Here is a 21,049-nt window from a genome sequence, read left to right as displayed (position 1 = left end):
GAAGGGACTACTGGAAAACGGGTCGGCCATCCTCTACCTCTTTTTGGAGTTGGGCCTTTTCTTTCTCCAAATCCAGGAAGACAAGCTTCAGCATCCCTACCTCAAATTTAAACTTTCCGATGTCCTCTTCTAACTCTTCATTAGAAACACCTGGGATAGATGCAGAACTTCTGCTTAGCGAGCGAGGCTTAGACTTAGGAAACTCTTCAGGATCATCTGAGGGGCATCCTGAGCAGACAAGGTTCTTCTGAGTATCAAGCTCCAGTTGATGTTTGTGGAATGGCCCAAGTTTGGTCTTGTCTTTTGTAAATGAGCTCTGGTCAACATCAGACATGGGTACAGTGTGATCATCAGTAAAAGCTGTGATGGCAGGATTTAAATTGCTGTCTCTCTTTGCTGTGGTGAGTTGACATGAGGGAGACCTGCTCTCCTCCATAAAGTCCTCAGCTACAGGATGTGGCTCTGGACAAATGGTGGTCTCTTGCGCTCTAGCTTGGGGTTCAAAGGCCTGCATCCCCTCTTCGCACAGAGAGTTATCAGCTGACTCTGAGTCTTCCAGTCCAGACTCCCTCTGCTCCGGTATGGTAAGGAGGACTGTACCCCTTGCTCTGGCTGTGGGGCGTATAATAACTTCCCCTTCTTCTTCTTCTTCATCATCGCTGGAATCTTCTTCTGCTGAGGAAGACTCAGCTGTGGCCTGCTCTTCTTCTGTGACATCTTCTGCAGTACATCCAGACTTAATCATCTCTCCAAACTTCTCTTTCAATTCGCCAGCGACATTCTTGAAGGTGGATTTTACTTCCCTTTTCTCTACCTCTACCCAGAGCTTCTCGTAACGTTTCTCCCATGGAACTTCACCTCTGTCCTCAGGACTGTGATGAAATCTGAACTCATTATCCTTTTCTTCACAGTCAGAGCCCATATAGCCAGATGGGCATGGATTATCTACATTTAACTCATATGCAACTAATGCATCATCTTTCTCCTTTGATGGCATGGTTGGACAAGAAAAACACAAAACAGACAAGACAAAAATGCTAAAACCAAAATTTGACTTCAATAAAAACATCAAATATTAACATAAATATGTAGGCATTTCAATACCACATCCTAACACACCTTTTCACTTACAACGTTAGCAAATTACACTTTCGATACAGATACGACTAAAGTTATGTTTATTTTTATTTGAGATTAGCTACAACTTGCTTGTCATCTATTTGTTACACTAAAAAAAACCCTGTGATTTCTGGTGCAAAACATTTCTTCTCCTGAACAAGTTGTTAAAAGTCAGTAAATGTATAGATGAGATGTATATGTTGCTTATTGAGAGGAATTAAAAAGGAAAACACAAATTTTGAGGATCCCCAGTGAATGAATGGCCTACACTCTTAGTGATATGTCCTTTTGCCATTTGAACTAATGTTTTGTATGATTGGGAATAGGTGATTCTGTCATGTCTGGGACAACAGTCACATAGAGGAATTCAAAATACATTAAGATTGTGTCAGAAATGGTCATTTTTGAGTATTTCTCACCTTTTGTTGCTCCTCGTCAGATTCAATATTACTTTCACTGTCTCTTGCCTCTGGTGAGACCTCAGGGGAGCCTAAGAAGGGCATAGACAGCTTTATAAAAAGAACTGGGCATTAGTACACAAATAGGCCTACTTAAAATGATGAATGAGCCTTACCTGGCCTAACCACTGCCTGAAGCCCAGCTATATTTTGTAGCTGATTGTCAGTTTTGGCTGTTTTGCTAGAAGATGCTAAGTTGTCTGGCTCCCAGTCTGATTCTGAATGAGAGCAAGAGAAAAAGAAAATTATGTGATTAAATCCTTTGTTTAAATGGCATACACTTTCTTTAAAGTTATTTTAAAAAGCACAGTAAATATCTGACTACACTGTACCTTCTTCACTCTCTGGTTTCTGAAGCACTATCTTCCTTGTACGAGGTTGGGGATGGGGCACGTGTTGAGATGAGCTGAGCTGTTTCTTGTTCAAGCTGAAGCTCCTCTGAGGTGTAAGTGGTGCCGCTGGAGAGGTGACTTCCTCCTCCTTCTCCTTATCAGATGGGTTGGCACATTCTGGGGTTTCCTCAATTCCAGGAGAGGCCAGTCTGCGACCAGGCAGGGTTCTCTTACTGGTAGTACTGGCTGTGTCCCAGTCTGATGCATCTGTAGCATTAACACAATGATAAGTTGTAGGACAATGTGCACATCATGATATCAACATTGCCAGGAGTAGGGGGGGTGATACTTATTAGGACTACCACAATAACAACACACTTTGAAGGACAGGTTTGTATTTTTTAAAGTCTGTCTTAAAACAACAGTCAGGGGCCCACATGAACATTAGAAAGGTTTCTGTTGGCTGTAATCATTCCTCCTGTCCATACTGGCTCCAATGTAAGTGACAGTGGTATAAATTCAGAGTTGTTCCATATTTTAATGTTCATAGGGCATTAAGTATGACTACTGCTGTAAAACTACAAACAAACAAAAATGTGCATACACCTCTTATTATTATATGATGCACTTATTCATGACAAAGGAATCTGCTGTTACACTATTGCACTGGATCGAAATGAGGTCTCAAAGAAAGAACTACACCAACATTAATCTTAATTATCTTCATTACCTAATCAGCTAATTTGTATTTACTAACCTGGTTTTCGGGCTTCAAAACGTTTGATGACAGAAACATATAAAGGGTAGAAAAGTCAACGTTGCCAAGCGTCAACTTACTACTTGAATCAAAAGTTTTAAAAGAAAAGACATTTACCCCGTAGTATTTTAAAGTTTTAATAATGTGGATACTTGGTGCTGCTCTGAAGGTAAAAGACAATTTACTAGCGGGCAGACTGAGGCACTGTAGAATCAAAAGCAACCGTATGATCATACGAACAAGCAATTAGCTTTTCAAGTTAAAGAGGGACAGACCAAATTAAAGTGTAGAATTGAATATTTCATCTCACCTTCAAGATCATCAACATCACCAAGACCGAGCTCTTCCATCAAGTCTGTAATGAAGGAGTAAAGTACCACATTAGTCCTAATTTATATAGATCCTAAACAAACAAGAATCATGTTGCTCAACACTATTCCATTTACCTGTATTTTGGTTTTGACCTCCTTCAAGTTTGCTCAAAAGTGGTTCCCATTTTGCCTTCTCAGTCTGGTAGAGAGGAAAAACATTGCTGATTCCAACAAATCACAATTTTATTTATTTTCCATGACATTTAGATGCTGAACCTACCTCTTTCTGTGCAGTGTCATCTGCATGAACATGTTCGCCTTCATTATCACCATTACTGCCGATTACAGCTACAAGAGGACATATATGTTATGTTTGAGGCAGTAACTTATTCGTCAAAACACAAAACAATATTCTCATGATGTTGGATGAGTTTTCCCACAACACTGTGAAAAGCATTCCCATGCAGCTGGGCTCATGGTTAATCAGCATGAAGACACATGGTTGAAAATCAAACAAGCTATTTGATATTCTGGTCTGGTTTTATTAGGACAGAGGTTCTGCATCAGCCAAAAATTCTGAGAGGAATTTACTAATTAACTTTCAATATCATTCAAGCCAAAACCTACTGAGACCAAGCAAGCTAAGCAATATCTGTGATCCTCTGGACAAGTTCACATTTCTTTCAAGTCAATCTCCAAAAATTACAAACATGCCTCTTAGTAGCTGCAATTATTGTTCTTGAGTGAGAAGAAGAGATGGGAACACTCCAAAGTGCAGCTGAAACTAATATGAGGCTTTACCTAAACTGAACATACATTTTTGCACAGAATGAGGGACGCATGTTTTGTCCCTCATCACTTACATTAAAATTAAAATCATCTCTTGTCAGCCAGAATGGACAAGAGGTTCAATTATAGTGACCAGTAACTGTTAAAATGTACATGATGGCATGTTAATAATATTCTAAGACCGACTTGAAAAAGTGCAAAACTATCGAGTCCCAAATTTGGGAAAATGGTGTTCAAGGGGAGCAGGCGGGATGCAGTAGTGTATGCTGCATGCATTCTCTTATGGTGGTCATGAGATGTACAGTAACATGCTGTTCCTCCGACCTAGGAGTCAAGACATTCATACCCTCTCCCTGGCCGCCTCTTGGCCTGCCTACACTCCTGCAAGGCTCTAGTTCTGCCATCCTATAGCCTCCTTCCCCTCTTAAAAAAGAGGGAATATAAAACAAGTCTACAAAAGAAATGTAAAATAACGTTGAAAAGGCAGTTTTTTTCATATTCATAGTCAAACTGCACTGCATATTCATTGCCATATATAGACCAAGCTTGAACCATTATTCACAGACAATATGCAAGCATTAATACAATAAAGCACAGTTTTCGATGTTTATGATTACATAAGGTCACTACTTCCGTAGCATGAAATGATGCCTGAAATGATTTGCTTGCCTTGAAAAAGGGAATAATTAAAACAGGCTTACTTTCTTTTATCTCCTCTTCAACGGGGGACATCTCTCCCTTATTCTGACTTTCAGAGGTTTGTTTCTCTTCGTGCAACATAGTGGGGTTTTCAGAGTGGGACTGAAAAGGAAACATCGATCTCTGAATATGGTCTGGTAACCATATAATCCTAGCTTTTCCAAAATGTGTTCTCACTGTACCTCAGAGTCCCAAGAATCCTGCTCTTCTCCCTTTTCCAGACCCAGCTCAGAAAGGAAATCTATGCATGAAATTTTAAACAGATGTAGATTCAATATGGTCAAGCATTCGATGTGAAAAGTGATGGAGTTATACAGGGGCAGCAAACATAATACACATAAACATACAGTAAAACAATTACTTAATTATTGACAATCTATCATTAAAAATCATGATAGTAATAAATTAAATGGCGCAAGTTCCCTCACTCAATGAAAATATCTTCATTCAGGCAGAGTGCAAACCAGGAGGAACTTGGCTCCTCTTAATAAGACATAAGCTTCCCTGAAAACAGGATTTATGAAATTTGGAGGGGTCTGTAAAATATCGATGATATGCTATTTTTGTCATGCATTTGTATTTTTCCACATTTTCTTCATCATGGATCATGCGTAAAATTAGTCCATTGTTAGTCTGTAAAAAAGGTACTAATTCGGACATCTGGCAGTACTTTGGGTATCTGCCAAACGAGAGAGGAGAACCAAGAGACACGTCTGAAGTGGTATGCAAGATTTGTAGTAATGTTAGGAGTACGAGCTGCCAGGTCACAAATATTTCTCAAAGACCACAGTCCCGAAGCTATACAATGACCTCAGGGAGAACATTTCAGCAGTGCTAGAGGATGTGGACTATTTGGCCTTGACAGCTGACATGATGTGGTCCAGCTGCAACATGATGCCGTATATGTCAGTGACGGCACATTTTGTCAGCAAAGACTGGAAACTGGAAACAAAATGTTTACAAACAAGCTTCATGCCGGAAAGTCATACAGCCGACAACCTAGGAGAGGCACTGCGGGGGACCTTACACAATTGGAAGGTCGAAGAATCAAAAATCACCTGTGTAACAACTGATAACAGAGCCAATATTGTGGCAGCAATCAGACAGTTACAATGGTCATGGCTAAGTTGTTTTGGACATAACCTGAACATTACCATAAACAACGCACTTCAATAGCAGAGGGCCAGCACTGATGGTGCGTTCGAGGTTTGCCGGGCAATCAATACGGCTTTTTCCCACAGCTGGTTAAGTAGACGTGAGCTGCTCAAAGCACAAGAGGAGCTGAACCTCCCTCAGCACTCCTTGATCACAGTAATTACAAAAGTGTAACTAATAATGAATAACTAGTAAGTAATTGCAAAAATAACTATCACATTTCCAAAATGTAAAACCAATAACGCACAACACACACTAAATAGCGTTGCAAACGTAGCTATATAAAATACACAACAGTCTATTACAACAGCGTAAGCAGCAGCAGCAAACATGCACAGAAATGTGAATAACTAACTAAGCTTATATGTTAAGGTTGTGATCACACCTAAGGCTGAATATATTGACTGTGCAACACGATGGGGCTCAAAACAACAAATGGTGAAGAGAATCCTGGAGCAGGCGCAAGCTATCAAACGGGAGTTTGCTGAGGACAAAAGATTCTGCCCGCTCCCGCAGTTTACATGGCAGGACATAAGTGTTCTGGAAGCAGTTAACAACGCGTTGAAACCAGTAGCGGAGTTCATAGACATTCTCTCCGCAGAAAACTACATTACAGTTTCCTCACTTCTGCCCATGTTAGTCCACCTGGAAGGTGTGCTGGAGGTGTCAGAGGAGGATATACAACTCACAGCTCACTTGAATCGTGTCATCCTGGAGAAGATGGAAGGGAAATATGACAATGATGCCACCCAGAGGATGCAACACTGCTTGACCCAAGATACCGAGGGGACAACATGAAGCCACCTGAGCTAAGTGATTTAAAAACAGAACTGGCAGCGGAGATGGCGGCGGCAGCAGAAGCAACACGCGCAAGTCCGACACCCGGTCCTGCACAAGTGAGAGAGGAAGAGGAATCCGGTGCTGGCACCGCGCCCAAGGAGAAGAAAAGCTTGCTTGGCAGCTTTCTTGGGAAAAGATCAGCTACAGCAGCCACTCTCACACCAGATCAGAAAGCCACAGCAGAGATGACAATGTACCTGCAGGAAATGGCTATTGATGGAGAAGAAAAACCTCTAACTCGGTGGAAAACTAACCAGGGACGGTTTCCACTCATGGCCAGGCTTGCACGTAAATATTAATGCATTTGTGCTACTAGCGCTCCATCTGAACGTGTGTTCAGCACAGCCGGTAATGTTGCTATCCCACTCTGCAGTCGTGTTTCTGGCCAGAAACCTTGACCTTTAAATTTGGTTGATTTCCTGACATTGTCGTTTTGCATTTGCACTTTTATATAGCAAAATGTCTAGTTTATCCAGTGCAGGCCAATGTAAATAGTTTTTAACTTTGTTCCTTATTATTGGTTTAAGATAACTGCATAATTAGTTTTGAATTTCTTTTTGAATTTTTGAGTGTTTAATTAATCATTGATTTAAATCATTTTGAGGGGTGGGGGGTGGGGGGGTATGCCAAAACTTGATATTTTGTCTGACCCCCAGACAATATCAATTACACACTGAAGAAGTGGCTGGAGGGAGGGAAGAGGACAACATGCAACTGTCCAGAGAATGTTCAGGACATGATGAATGATATGCTCCTTACCTCTTTTCTTATCTTTAGAAACTTCTGCCTCAGTAACAGCTGATGTGGCATCAAGGGAGTCTCCACTTTCTTCAGGCTGATCATCTTCATCAGAGATATCCTCCTCCTCCTCATCATCCCTGTCCACCTCTTGGTCATCATCATCATTCTCATCCTCACTGGAATCTTCTTTCTATGTAAAAAAAGAAGTTGTTTGTTTATAATTATATGCTTTAAAATGTAGTGTGTGTCCACAAGGCATCTTTAACCATTAGAAAAAGCATCTGGGGAAAAAGAAAAGCTGCAGACAGTTTCTATCAAAAAAGACTACTGGTAGACACCAACCCTTCGACAAAAATGAACATTTCAAATGAAAGTGTTGGCACAGTTGGTGTATTTACGGAGGCTTTACTCCAAACAGCTACACTACTTCAGAAACTACATCACTACCACACAAAAACAGTTTTACCTGAGTGACAAGCTCTTCAATGTTTCTGACCTCTGGACATCTCATGCCTACGTTTTCTCCCTCATCAGGTGAGTCTACATCAACATCATCGATGTCAGTCTGAGGTAATACTTCATCTGAGTCAAAGTGTTGAAAAGCTTCATCTCTAGTTTCCCCCATTGCTTCTTCACTGAAGTCATCTGATGGCACTTGCTTCTGAGGAACAAGCTTAACATATGCGGTTAATCTAGCCTCATTTTCATTTTCATATTTGCTGCCTAGTTTTCTTGATGGGCTACCATCAAGATTTTTATCAAAATCATCTCCCGTATCAGACACTTTGACTGTGGCGCTGACAAAATCATACTGCAGATTTTGGTCCTTGCTGTCAGAATCCTCACTTGTCTCATCACCTGACTGCTTTCCTTCGTCTGGCCTGTTATCGTCTGGAGACTCATCGGGTTCATTAGGTTTTGAGAGCACTATTTCAGTTTCTTCCTCTAGCATCTTATCCTTTGAACTTCTGGGCCTCGGCTTTGGTGACAGTAAATTGGATGGGGTGGAGCAACGACTCTTCAGGGTGTCTGCAACTTCATCATCAATCATCTGCTTTTCTGACTCATCACTTTCATCTTCATTATCCCAGCTACTTTCATCATCTTTCTGATCCTCTGGGTCTAATGTTTCTTCCTTTTGTGATAACTGACCAATTGATTCAACCTCATTGTCATCTAATATGTGATCTCTGATTGTATTTTCTTCCTCAGGTACTGGTGACACAGCAGGGGAAGGGTCATTTGACTCTTTCATAAAACTGTCTTTATCTTCAGCATTAAAAGAGACATCAGATAACTGCTCCTCCCCCGTTTGATTTGCAGTTAAATTTGTTTCAGGAACTGGTGACTGCATCTCAGGATTTTCAGAAAAAGAATCCCACTCTGACTCATCTACCGTTGCTTTAGCTGCTCTTTGTTTGGATTGAGGAGTGCCTGTTGGAGAAAATCCTAAAGAAGATTTAGGTTCATCTATCATTTGGTGGGAGGAGATGCGTTTTGGAGATGGTACCACTGATGATGAAGAATCCCACGAGGAAACTGGATGATCCTCTTTTGGTTGCAGTAATGTGCTTCTCGGATCTGATGCTTGAGCATCACTTTTCGGATCATGAGTCTCGTTGACCTCGTCCTCTTCTTTGGGTGAGTCACAATTGTCACCGTCACTTTCCTCTAAAGAAGAGCCCCATGAGTTTCTGCGTTTGTCTTTGTTTGATTCATTTTCAGCGTTCGAGGTACTGTCTGTATTTTCCACCCCTCCATCAACAGGTGCTATAGTTCTTCTATTAGAGAGTACCGTTTTGCGACCTAATTCCCCTGTTTGATTATCGTCATTATCATCACTGTCATTCCAGGAGTTATCATCATCCTTTTCCAATTCTTTCTCAAACTCGTCCTCTTCAACCTTGCTAGTTGAACCGAGGTCTGAAATTATGTTTTGATCTGATGACAACATACATTCCTTCCCAACGCTTTCGTCTTCATCAGAAAATTTTGATTCTACCCTGATGGCTGACACAACAAAATCGTCTTCTACACCTAATGTCACTGGCATTGCAAAACTTGATGATCCCGCTTGATTAATGATGTCATCATTTTGAGTCTCAGAATGCAGTATGTTTTGAGCATCAGCACCGTCAATAACCTTAAGAGCACCAGTAACGGAAGGTTTCTGTATATCTTCAAACTGAGTGTTGACGTTGACAGAGGCCGCATAGCTGTCTTCCTCATCCTCTTGTTCATTCTCTTCATCCTCTTCTTCACTTTCCTCATTACCAGCTTCTTCTTCTTCATCATCATCATCTTCCTCTTCTTCATCCTCCTCCTCCTCCTCTTCTTCTTCTTCATCCTCATCATCATCATCATCATCGTCGTCCTCCTCCTCCTCTTCTTCTTCCTCCTCCTCCTCCTCATCCTCGTCATCAGATTCTTCAGCTTCTGGGCTTCCGTCCTGAGAGTCTGACCTTTCTTTACTACTTGAAGGCTGCTCTTTTTCATGTTTAGCTGCTTGTTTTAAACATTTGATAGAAAAATAGAAGGGGAGAATGATGTCATAGAAATGCATGTTTGACAAACCTTCAACACAAATATTTTACCTTTCTGTAGCTTGGAAGGGGGGTAGAAGTCATCTGGGGTGTTTTGGAAAGGAAGGAAATGGGAGAGGGATCTACTGGGTGCTGTAGGGCTTTGCTGGGTGGTAAAGCCTTTGGGAGGGATGGGATTCTCTTGATTCTATTCTCACTGTCGGGCTCAGATTCTGTACCACTCAAGGACCTGTCAGGCAGTGCAGAAGCTACAGGGGCAGGGATAAAAGATTACTTCCAAAAATCCAAAAACTACAGAGGGACACTAAAGTGAATCTGATTAGTTTACAAGTACCTGCTCCCTTTTTTGATGCAATCATTTTCCTCAGGTTTACCTTCTGTGGTTTCTGAAAGACAGCGTAAGAAATAAAGGTCAGAATTAATTTTCCATTCGGTGACAGATGCATAAAAAATTATGTCACCCTTCCCCTACCCCAGATTTAAGTTGAAACAAAATTAATAAGAAAAAAACAGTACAACCCACCTTTTCAATTGAAACCGATTCATCATCATCTTCGGATGAAGGCCATTCATCAGCAGCACTTTTTGAAACCCTGCAGATTGAACAAGAAGAGTTTAAACTGGAAAGCCAATTGTAACTGTAATTTGTAGATCAATGAAAAGCAAAAATGTGCTCACCGACTTAATGACTCAGACTGAGAATTGTCCTCAAAATCTGTAACAAGGAAGAATAACTTTTTTCAACTGATTTTTACCTCTCTGGTCAGCTGTTAACCTCATCTGAATCAGGTTCTGACAGGTATACATTTTCATATTTACACTATGAAAATACTATAGCCAAAACATGAAAGCATCTCAGTCTTAAAAGACTGAAAACAGTGTAGCAAACAAAGAAATACAAACCAAGCAACATAAAAAAAGCAGGAGCAGGCTAAGTACCTATTCTTAATAAGTATTAATTATCTTTACTGGCAAGATATTGACAGCATTTTTGCAAGCAAATCTACTTCTAAGCAAAGTAATACCTCCCCCTGCTTCATTTGCTCCATGTTCTAGTTCCAGTCAAGGGGTATTGCATGAGGAATGAATGAAATAATCAGGGTCAATAATGAATAGACACAATAATAGTACACAACTACCTTAAAATTTCCTCACTCTGCTTTTATTCATTATCATGTGGAGAAAACTCTCCATTACCATCTTTGTCAGTGGCAGGTCCTCCCAAAGAGAAGCCTGCTTCAACATCTTGGGAAGGACTGCCCAGCAGCGTTTTCTTCTTCTTTTTGCTCGGACCTTGAGATAGGGAGGGACCATCCTTCCTCTGCGTACCATGCTCAATTATCAGGAGGGAACAACTACAAGAGAGGCAAGAGACTGAAAATGTCATAATGTCTTTTGAGAGTTTGTCTTGAACTTTCTTCTAGTGATTTCAGGTTTGCAGAGGCATCATAAGCATTTACAAGGAACAAATAGGGAAAAATAAAGAATAAAAGCAACAACAACAAAAAAGATTTCTAATGGAAAAAAGAAAATCAAACCATACACCTCAAGAGGAAATACTGTTGTAAGAAAATATGAGCAAAGAAGATAAACTCAGCTTACGGATGATGCCCATTCATCACTGCGTAGTCATCAGCTGACCATCCTTTGGTATCTTTTAGTGTAATATCTGCTTCATATCGCAAGAGCAGACGTAACATAGCGATTTGTCCATTGCCAGCAGCTATCATTAACGGAGACCTGCAAGTAAAATGACCAAGTGTAAACAAGCCATTCAGCAACATTAAGATCATTCTAAATGTACTGTATCACAAATGTGTCCTTGTTTAGTACTGACCTTTGGTCTTGGTCCAAACAATTCACATTAGCACTCTCCTTCAGGAGAAACTCAGCCATCTCGATATGGTCCTCACGGACTGCCACAGTTAAGGGTGAGAAACCGTCCTAAAAATGTGATTATAGTTAATTCATATCGTCATCTACTCAAATCATGTGCAGATTTAAAAATCAACAGTTAGGGTTAGGGGACAAATGCTAAAATGAACTGTCTCACAACAAAAGGAGTCAATCTGTGGGACAACTGTGGTTAAGAAATTAAAACACGTAGAACATAAAGTAAGTTTAAACAAATCTTTAAAAATAACATGGACTGGAATAATATGATTTAATACAGTGTCTCTTTGACTTGTGTTGTTTTTTTGGTGATATTGTTTCTTTATTCTAGTTGTCCTTATTCTTGTGTGTTGTTTTGAATGTTTTTTACATCCCAGTACAAATGCTCAGTTTTATTTTTCAGCTCTTTGGCATTTTTACAAATTCAAAGCAGTTTCATAACATTAAAAAAATATTTATTTACCATGACCACTTTCACAGTGGTGACATCATCAAGCTAGATTCAAAATATTATTTTTTTTTTTAATCTGGTTGTATTTTTGGGGTTATTGTCATGCTGCAGAATACATTTGGGATTGATCAGAGGCCTTCTTGATAGTACTGCATGATGGATACAAATCCAAACATCTCAAGTTCTAAATGACTTAAATTCTGGCACAGTACTGTATATTGATGATAATATAATAATTGCCTACAGCCATGCCAAATTGTAATACATTAAAAAAAATCAAGATACATGAGTCTGTCAGTCACCTTGTGTTGTTATGTTGGATCTATGTACAATTCAAATACATATATTTAGAAAATTATGCTAGGTTTTAATGAAGCCTCAGTGTGCATTAATTGAAGATTGTCTTGATATTGAGGCAGAGAAATTGTGCTGTGGTAGACAGCCAGAGGGAGTTACCTTATTTTGGGCATTGATGGCTGCGTCATGCTCCAGAAGCAGGACAGCAGTAGAGAGAGATGGGATGTTTGCTGCCAAATGTAGAGCAGTATTGCCATTGATGTCCACAAGGCTCGGCTCAGCATGATTCTCCAGCAGTAAGCTCACACAGTGCTCATGCTGGCCCTGAACGGCCTAATATAGTGGAGAGTTGAAATTAATGCATAGACAAGGCCTGAAACAAGGCTTGACACAATGTATGACAATTTCTGTTTTAGATTGAAATTAAGAATCACTCTGTCTTGTAGTGTCACCATCCAGGATTACCTTCATTAAGGCGGATCTATTTTGATTGTCGCATAGGTTAAGCTTGGCTTTGCTCTCAACGAGGAATTGCACCACCTCAACATGGCCACTGGCACATGCAATATGAAGTGCTGTTCTGTAACAGTGAAGGAAAGGGTTTATTATACGCAAGAATTCCTGTTCTTACCAATAAAATTAAAAAAAAACATTATAACAGATTATTACTATTGCAAATCATATCATACATTGTGTGAAAAAATTGTGCTTTATTTGACTAATTTAATAGAAGCTGGTATAATTACAATGTTTAAAAATAACCTTTTCAAATAGGCAAATGAATAACAAATATTTCAAAAATTAAATTTCAAAGAGTCTGTAACTGTAACTAAACCTATTTGTGCTTTGGCTACTGGGGATCTGACAGCCTACTAATTTTCTCTATTAGAGACCATTTTGTAAATTGCCAGGTAACTAGATCCCACCTTGTAACTTAAGTAGAAAAGATAGAATGGAGTGTCATGTACATTTTACTCTGTGCTTAAAACAGCTGGCACTTTGCAGTCAACTGTCAAAATATGTATGCAAAATATGTTTTCTTTTCATAATGCAGCACTGCCATGAACAATATACACTAGGGCTGCTGCAATATTCATAATACGAAAAAGTGTGCCTTCTTATTTCAGAAGCCCTAGAGTTTCAAGAGCTCTACAAGGCTGCATTTATCTTTAGATGGGTAATATTATTGGAAAAACTATTTGACAAACTCTTTAAAGCCTACTAATTGATTAATCAAATGAAACCTACAGCTATATCCTATGACAAATGGTGAACTCATATTTTGTTAATCAAGAAAAACTTCAATATAAAAGCTGATAATAGAGTGGATAAACCAGGAGCTTAAATACATTGTTAAAGGAGATAATTAAATTAGGACATCTTGTTAACTTATTGACATGGACTACAATATAAAGCAGGATCATGGACAGCATTTAATCCAACAAAGACGACACTTTCTGGGATGTGAGAGAGCTGCAACAACTACACTTACCTATTTTCTTTGTCAAGCTGATTGATATCATTCTTCTTAGCAAGCTGCTTCAACTTTACCACATCGCCCACTAGGGCAGCCTTGTGAACCTTCCCGAGGTCTTTTTCTTTCACTTCATACCCAACAGAAAGCACACTCCCATTGTCAGGAGTACCAGATGGGTATTTCTTCTTCTTAGTAAAGCTGAAAATTTTCTTCATTGTACACAGCAGCACAACATTGCTTTTGCACAGTCCCTACCTACCACTCATCTGGTGCTGAAGGATCACCACAGGCGGCTCTCCCATCCCTAAAAATACACATCAAGACGTACAAAACGGATTAGAAGCCTATAAACCGCAGTGAGAGCACTGTAGCATTTCTACGGTGAAAACTGACACATAAATACATGAGCCCACTTTTGCGCACACGCGGCATATTAATCATTTACACTATGTTGGAAAGCAAGCATAACGTTTAAGATAATATCCAATTACTTCAGCTGTCGTGCTAACGGAAGAATTGCACTAGCACTAGGCTGCGTGTCCCCTCATTTTCACCACCATACCTCACACCAGAACGTCCTCTGTAACGCTAGCTTGGGATTGACAAAGCGTGTCAACGTTTCATTAATACGACTATTTTCTAATATGCGAGAAACCGAGCACGTCGTCAGGAGCCGGCGTTAGCGTTATATCTTGTAGCTTGTTACCATGGTAACTGACTGTACATCTGTTAGGGGTTATCCAATTTGCTGCTGTTGACATTTTGATACACGCAATGCTTTCTCTCGTGATTATGTGATACACTACATATATTTTCACCTTCTGAAGAGAGAAGAAGAAAGTTATGGTCAGGGTGTTATATTTTTACACGGGATCATTAGTTGCCTAGCAACGTTAGCGTTACCTAACTTCACGAGCAGTTGGCTCCGTGCTGCGCCTCCCACGTCGTCATTTCACAAATGATGCAAACCGCGACATTTAAAATGAATTTGTTGCGCAGCCGAGCAGGACAGCAAGTGTTGGTAGCTAATGCCGAAGACTCTATTCTGCCCGAACGGTCAGTTCGGCCAAAAAAAGTGTGCAGGAGTCGTCACCTAGTGTTAACGTCTTAAGTTAGCTTAGAGCTAAGTGAAAAAATCTTAACCCTGCTAACTTTACTCAATGCTAAAAATCAAAGCCGAGATGGTTACGACTACGAGCGATTACTTTAAGACGAAGACAAAGTGCGCGTATGGTGGTGATAACTTCATTCACACATTAATGTTAGTAATCATATGATATCTACTGTATATTAACTCAAACACTCACCCTTAACCTGTTGATTATCGACGTCAGACCGCAACCAGAAAGCTAAAGCTACAGATGGTAAACCTCAGAAAAGCTTGCTAGCTGCTGTGTTACTAACAAACCAATCACAAATGACTTCGAAGAAACGGCTGCTCTATCTGACCAATGGGCGGCTTCAGATTGAGTGAAGGTTGGTTTACAGGCCAATTAAACAAGAAAAACCCAGTAATGTGATGGCAAAAGTTCACCACACGATGGCGACATTTGTCTTGAAATCATATGGTTGCCAACCATAGAATTGTACTTTCGAAAGATGCATATATTGGCTCTTATTATAGGTTAGGTCCTCATGAGTCCTCTCGATACAGCAATTCATATTCATAAATTCCCTAGCTGTCAGTCATTAATACATGTTTAATTAATCGTTCTGTTTGATTAAAAAGGCATTCACAATCTTTATGTTATGGTCCAGGAGAACATTTTATGGAAAATAATGAATACAATATGTTTGAATGCTGATTTTTTTTTAATGAACACAGGTCAAATTTGTACATTTGCATATACTAAAATGTGTATCAGCTGCACAAAAAATTTAAAAAGATGCATTTTATTTAAATTTTCTTATATAATGTGAGTCACATTAAGAAAAATCAGAGTAAAATAAATTGGGAAAAATTGACCCTGAACAGTATGTAAGGGGTAAAACAAAAGTCAGGTGCCCATATGAACACTGACAAAGTTTTATCCTTGCTCCTACTGGCTATTAAAAAAAAAACCTCTAGAAGTGCTTTCAACATAAGTGATGGTGGCCAAAATCCACAGTGTCAAATTCTTTCAAAAGTGAATGTGAAGCTTACATGAGGCTTCATCAGTCTGAGTTAGTCATATCAAGACGATATCTGCCACATTTACTGTCTCAGCACAAAATTCCCTCTTTGTGTGTTCCCCGGATAGCGTTTCTCTGCAGTGAAGAATAGTAACAAAAAGAGGAACTGACACTAAAAAGACTGTAATGTTTTTTAACATTTTAACATTTTAAACTTTTAACTACATTTTTGTAGAGCAGGAGGCCTGTGGATTTTGGCCCGCATCACTTTGACCTACATTTATGACAGACTTGAAAAATTATGAACCCATCCATTAAGGTCATTAGAATATGAATCAAAGTTGTGACAAAATAATGAACCTTTTTGTTTGTTATGCAGTAGATCCAGCCAGTCTGTTTGCCAAACTAAATTGGGGACTTAGTTGGGATATGACGGGATAATAATTACTTGAAAATAAGTTCTTTGTGAACCCAAAAGAGTCTGGTTTCTGGTGAAGAAATTATATGAGACACTTTATATAATGAAATCAACACCACAAACTCAAAAAAGGCCTTAAGATTGAATCTAGACCACTTTAATACAGTGTCAAGAACAACTGAACATTATACAATTCATGAAGGCCTGTTAGTTGAATTGTATTATACAAATTGTGTTACTTTGCCTACCACACGAAACCTCCTTTAAACTTAATGGGTGCTTCTGCTCAACCATTATAGGGAAAACATTGGTTATAGTTTTACTTTTGGCTGTGTTAAGGTATCCAACATATTTTCTTTGTGCCAAGAAATGTAGGTTTTACCACCAATAACTAAATTTTGCCTACAAAGAAGCCAAGTCATAGTTTCAGTGTCTTCCCACCGGGAAACCCAAAACTAACAAAATGGTTTTAGAAATATTAAAATGAAACTCATATTTTTTATTTAGTGTGTAATGATATTAGCTTGACCTTCAAATGTCTCTTATATTCAACTTTTCAAGGTAAAGGTCTGCACACATGTTTAGTTTGTATCATCATTCATTTAAGCTATATTGGATCCAAGTGAATTGCAGTAGTGCCTTTCACAATATCTCAGACCACGAGTAAATGCTTGAATGATATTCCATATTTGAGATGCAGGACAGCACTCCCCAGTCATATGTTTTACTTTTTAAACTGTGATTTGAGATGTTTTCTGGAAACATTAGACCACAGGGGAATGACTGTTTCCAGAATACTAAATAATTCATTTTAATGTCACCTGTTTAGAGGCTACTGTCTTGCCAAAAAACTGCTTGAATATGATAAATCATAACATAAATCTGAACATTCTTTGTTTTCCAATATTATGGGTCACCACATACTGGATTCTGACTGTCCTGATAATTTGTTGTCATATTGTTTACAGGATGGCAGGTTTACTTCCACATCTGACAGTGAAGCATTACACAGGGAATTGATTCTGCTTGGCATGAATACAGTTTGGATAGCAAATCACCAAATGGAATAGTAATTTTGTGGTTACCAACATGAACAAAATTATAGCCCTGACAAGATGAATGCAAAGGAAAATAGCAATGTGACTACCATACATCTTGTCCACCTGCAGCAGTTATTTAAATGAAGGTTGAGGAAAGCTGCAGAGTTTACAGGGTGTAAAGTAGGAGCCACCCCTGACTGGTTTTTTCCAGGTGTCTTATGATATTGCGGTGTAATTTAAATGATAATTGAACAAAATGACACAAACTGGGAACAGCACAGATCGCTGCAATACAGTCATTGAATTGGCACAAAGTTCTTTCACCTTCATTGGAGCACAGCGACTCAAAATTGCTTTGTGCTGCAGAAGAACATGATGTAACAACATAATTCAACATTATGAAATCATCATTGCTATTGTGCCTTTGTGGTGGGAAGCAAAAGTCTCCAGGGAGGAAATAGATATTGTGTGTTAGACTTCCAAGAGTTTCAGAGATATAACGTGCATCAGATGATAACCAAATGGGAAAAATTTTCCACACAAAGAAAGAACTTTTACTACATAAATACTGTTAGTTAGACACCAAAAAAAATCTCAAATCTTCAGAAAAAGCTACTATGTGGACCTTAAATTATGATTTAAAAATATTCATTCAATAAAAATGTTCATATTTAAAATCTTACTAAATAGAAAAAATAATATGATGTGTTTTATTGCATGCTTTATAGCCTATAGACCATATAGTATGTTGAGTAATGCTTGACTGATGCATTGCTGGGCCACTGTGATCAAATACCCTGACACTTAGGGACAATATCTGGAGTCAATAGTTATTAACAATCCCTGCTCCTGTTGTTGTCAGTTGCTGGAATCTGGGATATTTTTGAGCCAGGAATCAATGAGTCAGAGTCATATTTCATTTCAGTTGTCATGTGCCTGTGATCTGTGAACCATCATCCAATCCCTCTGACAACATGCTGTCAAGATGCAAGGTATGGCATGCATACAATCAAATCAAATTACAAGAATAGTAGCGTATATTTATTTGGTTCTGCAATAGCTTATTCTTTATTTGCACAGAAAAAAAGTCTTGTGTTGGTTGAATTTGTCTCAGATAAACCAAAGAATTTTTTATATCATTTGGTCCTTAGTTCTGTTTGACAGATGTGTTGGCCCAGACTGCCATTATATCAACCTCCAATTTACGCAACATACAGGCGAATAATGGAATTCGTTGAGGCATTTTATTTTTGTCATGACAAGATATTTGAGAAGTAATAGACATAGGCTCTTCACTACAGTGAATTCCCCCAAAATCCATCTGTAAATCATAGTGATTTAACCACCTACGAGGAAGCTTACATTCTTCAGCGTATCCTACCGCGCACATTTGTTCATGAATCATCTTTTCATTTAAGGATTATGTTTGGCATCTTAAATCAGTTACATGGGGATAATTATACCATTCTAAATATCACCATGTACTTACTTTTGATGAACCAGAGCTGACACTGGAATGTCTTTGCAGGTCTGGACTGTGGATGACAACCAATTATCCAATTTTGAACCCATCAGACAACCACGGATGAGGAGTTTTAATGTCATGCTGAGCTGAGCTGTCAAAGCCCCTTAGCCGTTGTTGCAGAAAAAGGGGACAGTCTAGAGAGTAGTAATTTACAATTACACACTTTACACTTATTCTGCTATGGTCTTGCGTCCTCTGTTATTCTTTGGACACACACTCACAAAGGTGCTTTCAAACTCTACTTCTTACAACGTCCACCTGTAAAGTAGTGATTCAAAGGTATAGAGCTAAAATCTGATCCCTAAAAAACTGAGTTCCCAGGTTTAACCACTTAACACACGCCCCTGTTTTTATGCTGTTAGCCTAAACGACATGCCCAAGTTGTGAGCAGCACAGATCCCACATAGTTTGAGACTCAGAGATGTGTCTGGTATCATTGGAAAGGAAACACTCTCAGGATTCTTGTAAAAATGTCTGTGTGATTCTGTGACTTACTGACAAAGAGTGGCAGAGGTTACAATGATGGGGTTGTTTACTCGCCCATAGGTTTGCCTTTACAATGACATGTGTACAGACATTCAGGGACCTCTCAGCAGGATATAGACACAATGAGGCCACAGCCACATGTCTTGGCTTCATGCAGTCCAAATTTGGAGTCAAAAGACCAAAAGATGAATTTTTCAGAATTATTTTTCAACAGGTATGTCCATGCGTTTTCCTCAGGTCCTTTTTGGAGACTCCAAATGGACACTTGGTTACCAAAGCTGTATAACCACAATCAAACACCTATAACTTCACATCCCCTTTGCCTACAATCAAAATCTTGCTCTCTAATGAAAGCTGACACCATATTATTATTATTATTATTATTATTACATATAACCATATTTTTTTGTTTGGCCATATCTATCTATCTATCTGTTTATTTTGGTATAAGTCATATGTGAAGTCGAAGAAGAACCAACCGTGTACCAAAATGCCGAGTGCGTAATGATATATGGTTCAACTCTTTTACGCACAGGGCGCACGCCGGTTACGCTTGGAGTTTGTTTATGGACAGCCAAACTTAATAGCTTAGTGTCATACACCGTTGGAAACCTCTGACTATTGGCTAAAAGGTTATCAACTTCATTTCACCGAATATTTCCATAGGCTAGAATAGCAGTCAATCAAGGCTCACGGTCGTAAACATCTAGTCACGTGTACTCTGAGATGGACGTGCAGGTCAGGAAATGACGTAAACGGACCGTATATGGTTTGTTATTTGTGTTATTACGTTACGTGTTGGACTAAATACATGGACATATTGAGGAAAGTATTCCGGTTTTATGGAAACGGATTTCATATTTCACAAGAATGGATACTTGGCGAGCTGTACAGAAAGTCCTGAGTCAAAAGATGAACGTTGTGGATAAAAGGAAGACTTTGAAGGTATGTAGGCATTATAGCTTTTCTTACTTAGCTCAGGGGCTAGCCGAGCTAATCGCTAATACTATTACGGCTGTGAGCAACCATATAAGTCGTGAGTGGTCTTGAATGAATCAGGACAATTTAAGCTTTCCAACGATGTACGGCATGAATATATATGTTTAAGGGTTGGTGTTTAAAACATTCAGAAGAACTTGTGGCTACCTCCTAACATCCGTCCCGTTCCGTAGACGGAACAGCGTGCGTTAAGTGGTTAAGGTTAATTTACATCCTTAAAAACTAAGATTAATCAAATTATTATCTGACATTAATATAAAGACAAGATAGAACACACCACACATCATACATACTCTGGCAATAATTTCTAATACTGGAGGAGATGGAGGGGAAGACAAAACATCAGTAAGTGAGTGGCCAGTAGCTTGAGCCTGCCACTGTATTCAATATGTCAGTCCACAATATATATTTGTGTAGAGGATGTCTCTCATCCCCCATAATCCGAAAGATTATCTTCTATAGTCCATTATAGAGGACTGAGCCCACTATCTCTCTATGTTGCCTGCCTCTCAGCTCTATATCCTCTATATTATTAACTCTCTCATCTTGTCTGTGTACATAACAAACATAAAGAACATCTTAATCATGTCAGCAGTCAGCATATTAG

General features: G+C 39.1%; 1 protein-coding gene across 1 annotated transcript in view; it reads right to left on the bottom strand.

Annotated features, from left to right (window-relative positions):
- si:ch211-272n13.3 (ankyrin repeat domain-containing protein 26) overlaps positions 1-15,226 on the bottom strand; it is a 28,649-nt gene extending 13,423 nt beyond the window's left edge. Inside the window, exons 1-22 of the mRNA XM_053319891.1 lie at positions 15,170-15,226; positions 13,878-14,166; positions 12,851-12,965; positions 12,545-12,718; positions 11,582-11,688; positions 11,347-11,484; positions 10,911-11,099; positions 10,423-10,461; positions 10,268-10,337; positions 10,079-10,130; positions 9,796-9,992; positions 7,220-7,391; positions 4,648-4,706; positions 4,468-4,567; positions 4,113-4,217; positions 3,258-3,325; positions 3,113-3,176; positions 2,977-3,021; positions 1,910-2,176; positions 1,694-1,795; positions 1,539-1,609; positions 38-985 (exon numbers count right to left, since the gene is read on the bottom strand). Of these exons, the coding sequence (XP_053175866.1) occupies positions 38-985; positions 1,539-1,609; positions 1,694-1,795; positions 1,910-2,176; positions 2,977-3,021; positions 3,113-3,176; positions 3,258-3,325; positions 4,113-4,217; positions 4,468-4,567; positions 4,648-4,706; positions 7,220-7,391; positions 9,796-9,992; positions 10,079-10,130; positions 10,268-10,337; positions 10,423-10,461; positions 10,911-11,099; positions 11,347-11,484; positions 11,582-11,688; positions 12,545-12,718; positions 12,851-12,965; positions 13,878-14,077 (3,282 nt within the window). The 5' untranslated portion in view covers positions 14,078-14,166; positions 15,170-15,226. The remainder of the gene's footprint in view (positions 1-37; positions 986-1,538; positions 1,610-1,693; positions 1,796-1,909; positions 2,177-2,976; positions 3,022-3,112; positions 3,177-3,257; positions 3,326-4,112; positions 4,218-4,467; positions 4,568-4,647; positions 4,707-7,219; positions 7,392-9,795; positions 9,993-10,078; positions 10,131-10,267; positions 10,338-10,422; positions 10,462-10,910; positions 11,100-11,346; positions 11,485-11,581; positions 11,689-12,544; positions 12,719-12,850; positions 12,966-13,877; positions 14,167-15,169) is intronic.
- Between the last annotated feature and the right edge of the window lie 5,823 nt (positions 15,227-21,049).

The sequence above is a fragment of the Scomber japonicus genome, chromosome 5 (assembly GCF_027409825.1).
Source record: "Scomber japonicus isolate fScoJap1 chromosome 5, fScoJap1.pri, whole genome shotgun sequence".
Taxonomy (NCBI): Eukaryota; Metazoa; Chordata; class Actinopteri; order Scombriformes; family Scombridae; genus Scomber; species Scomber japonicus.
This window is presented reverse-complemented; position numbering and strand designations above follow the sequence as displayed.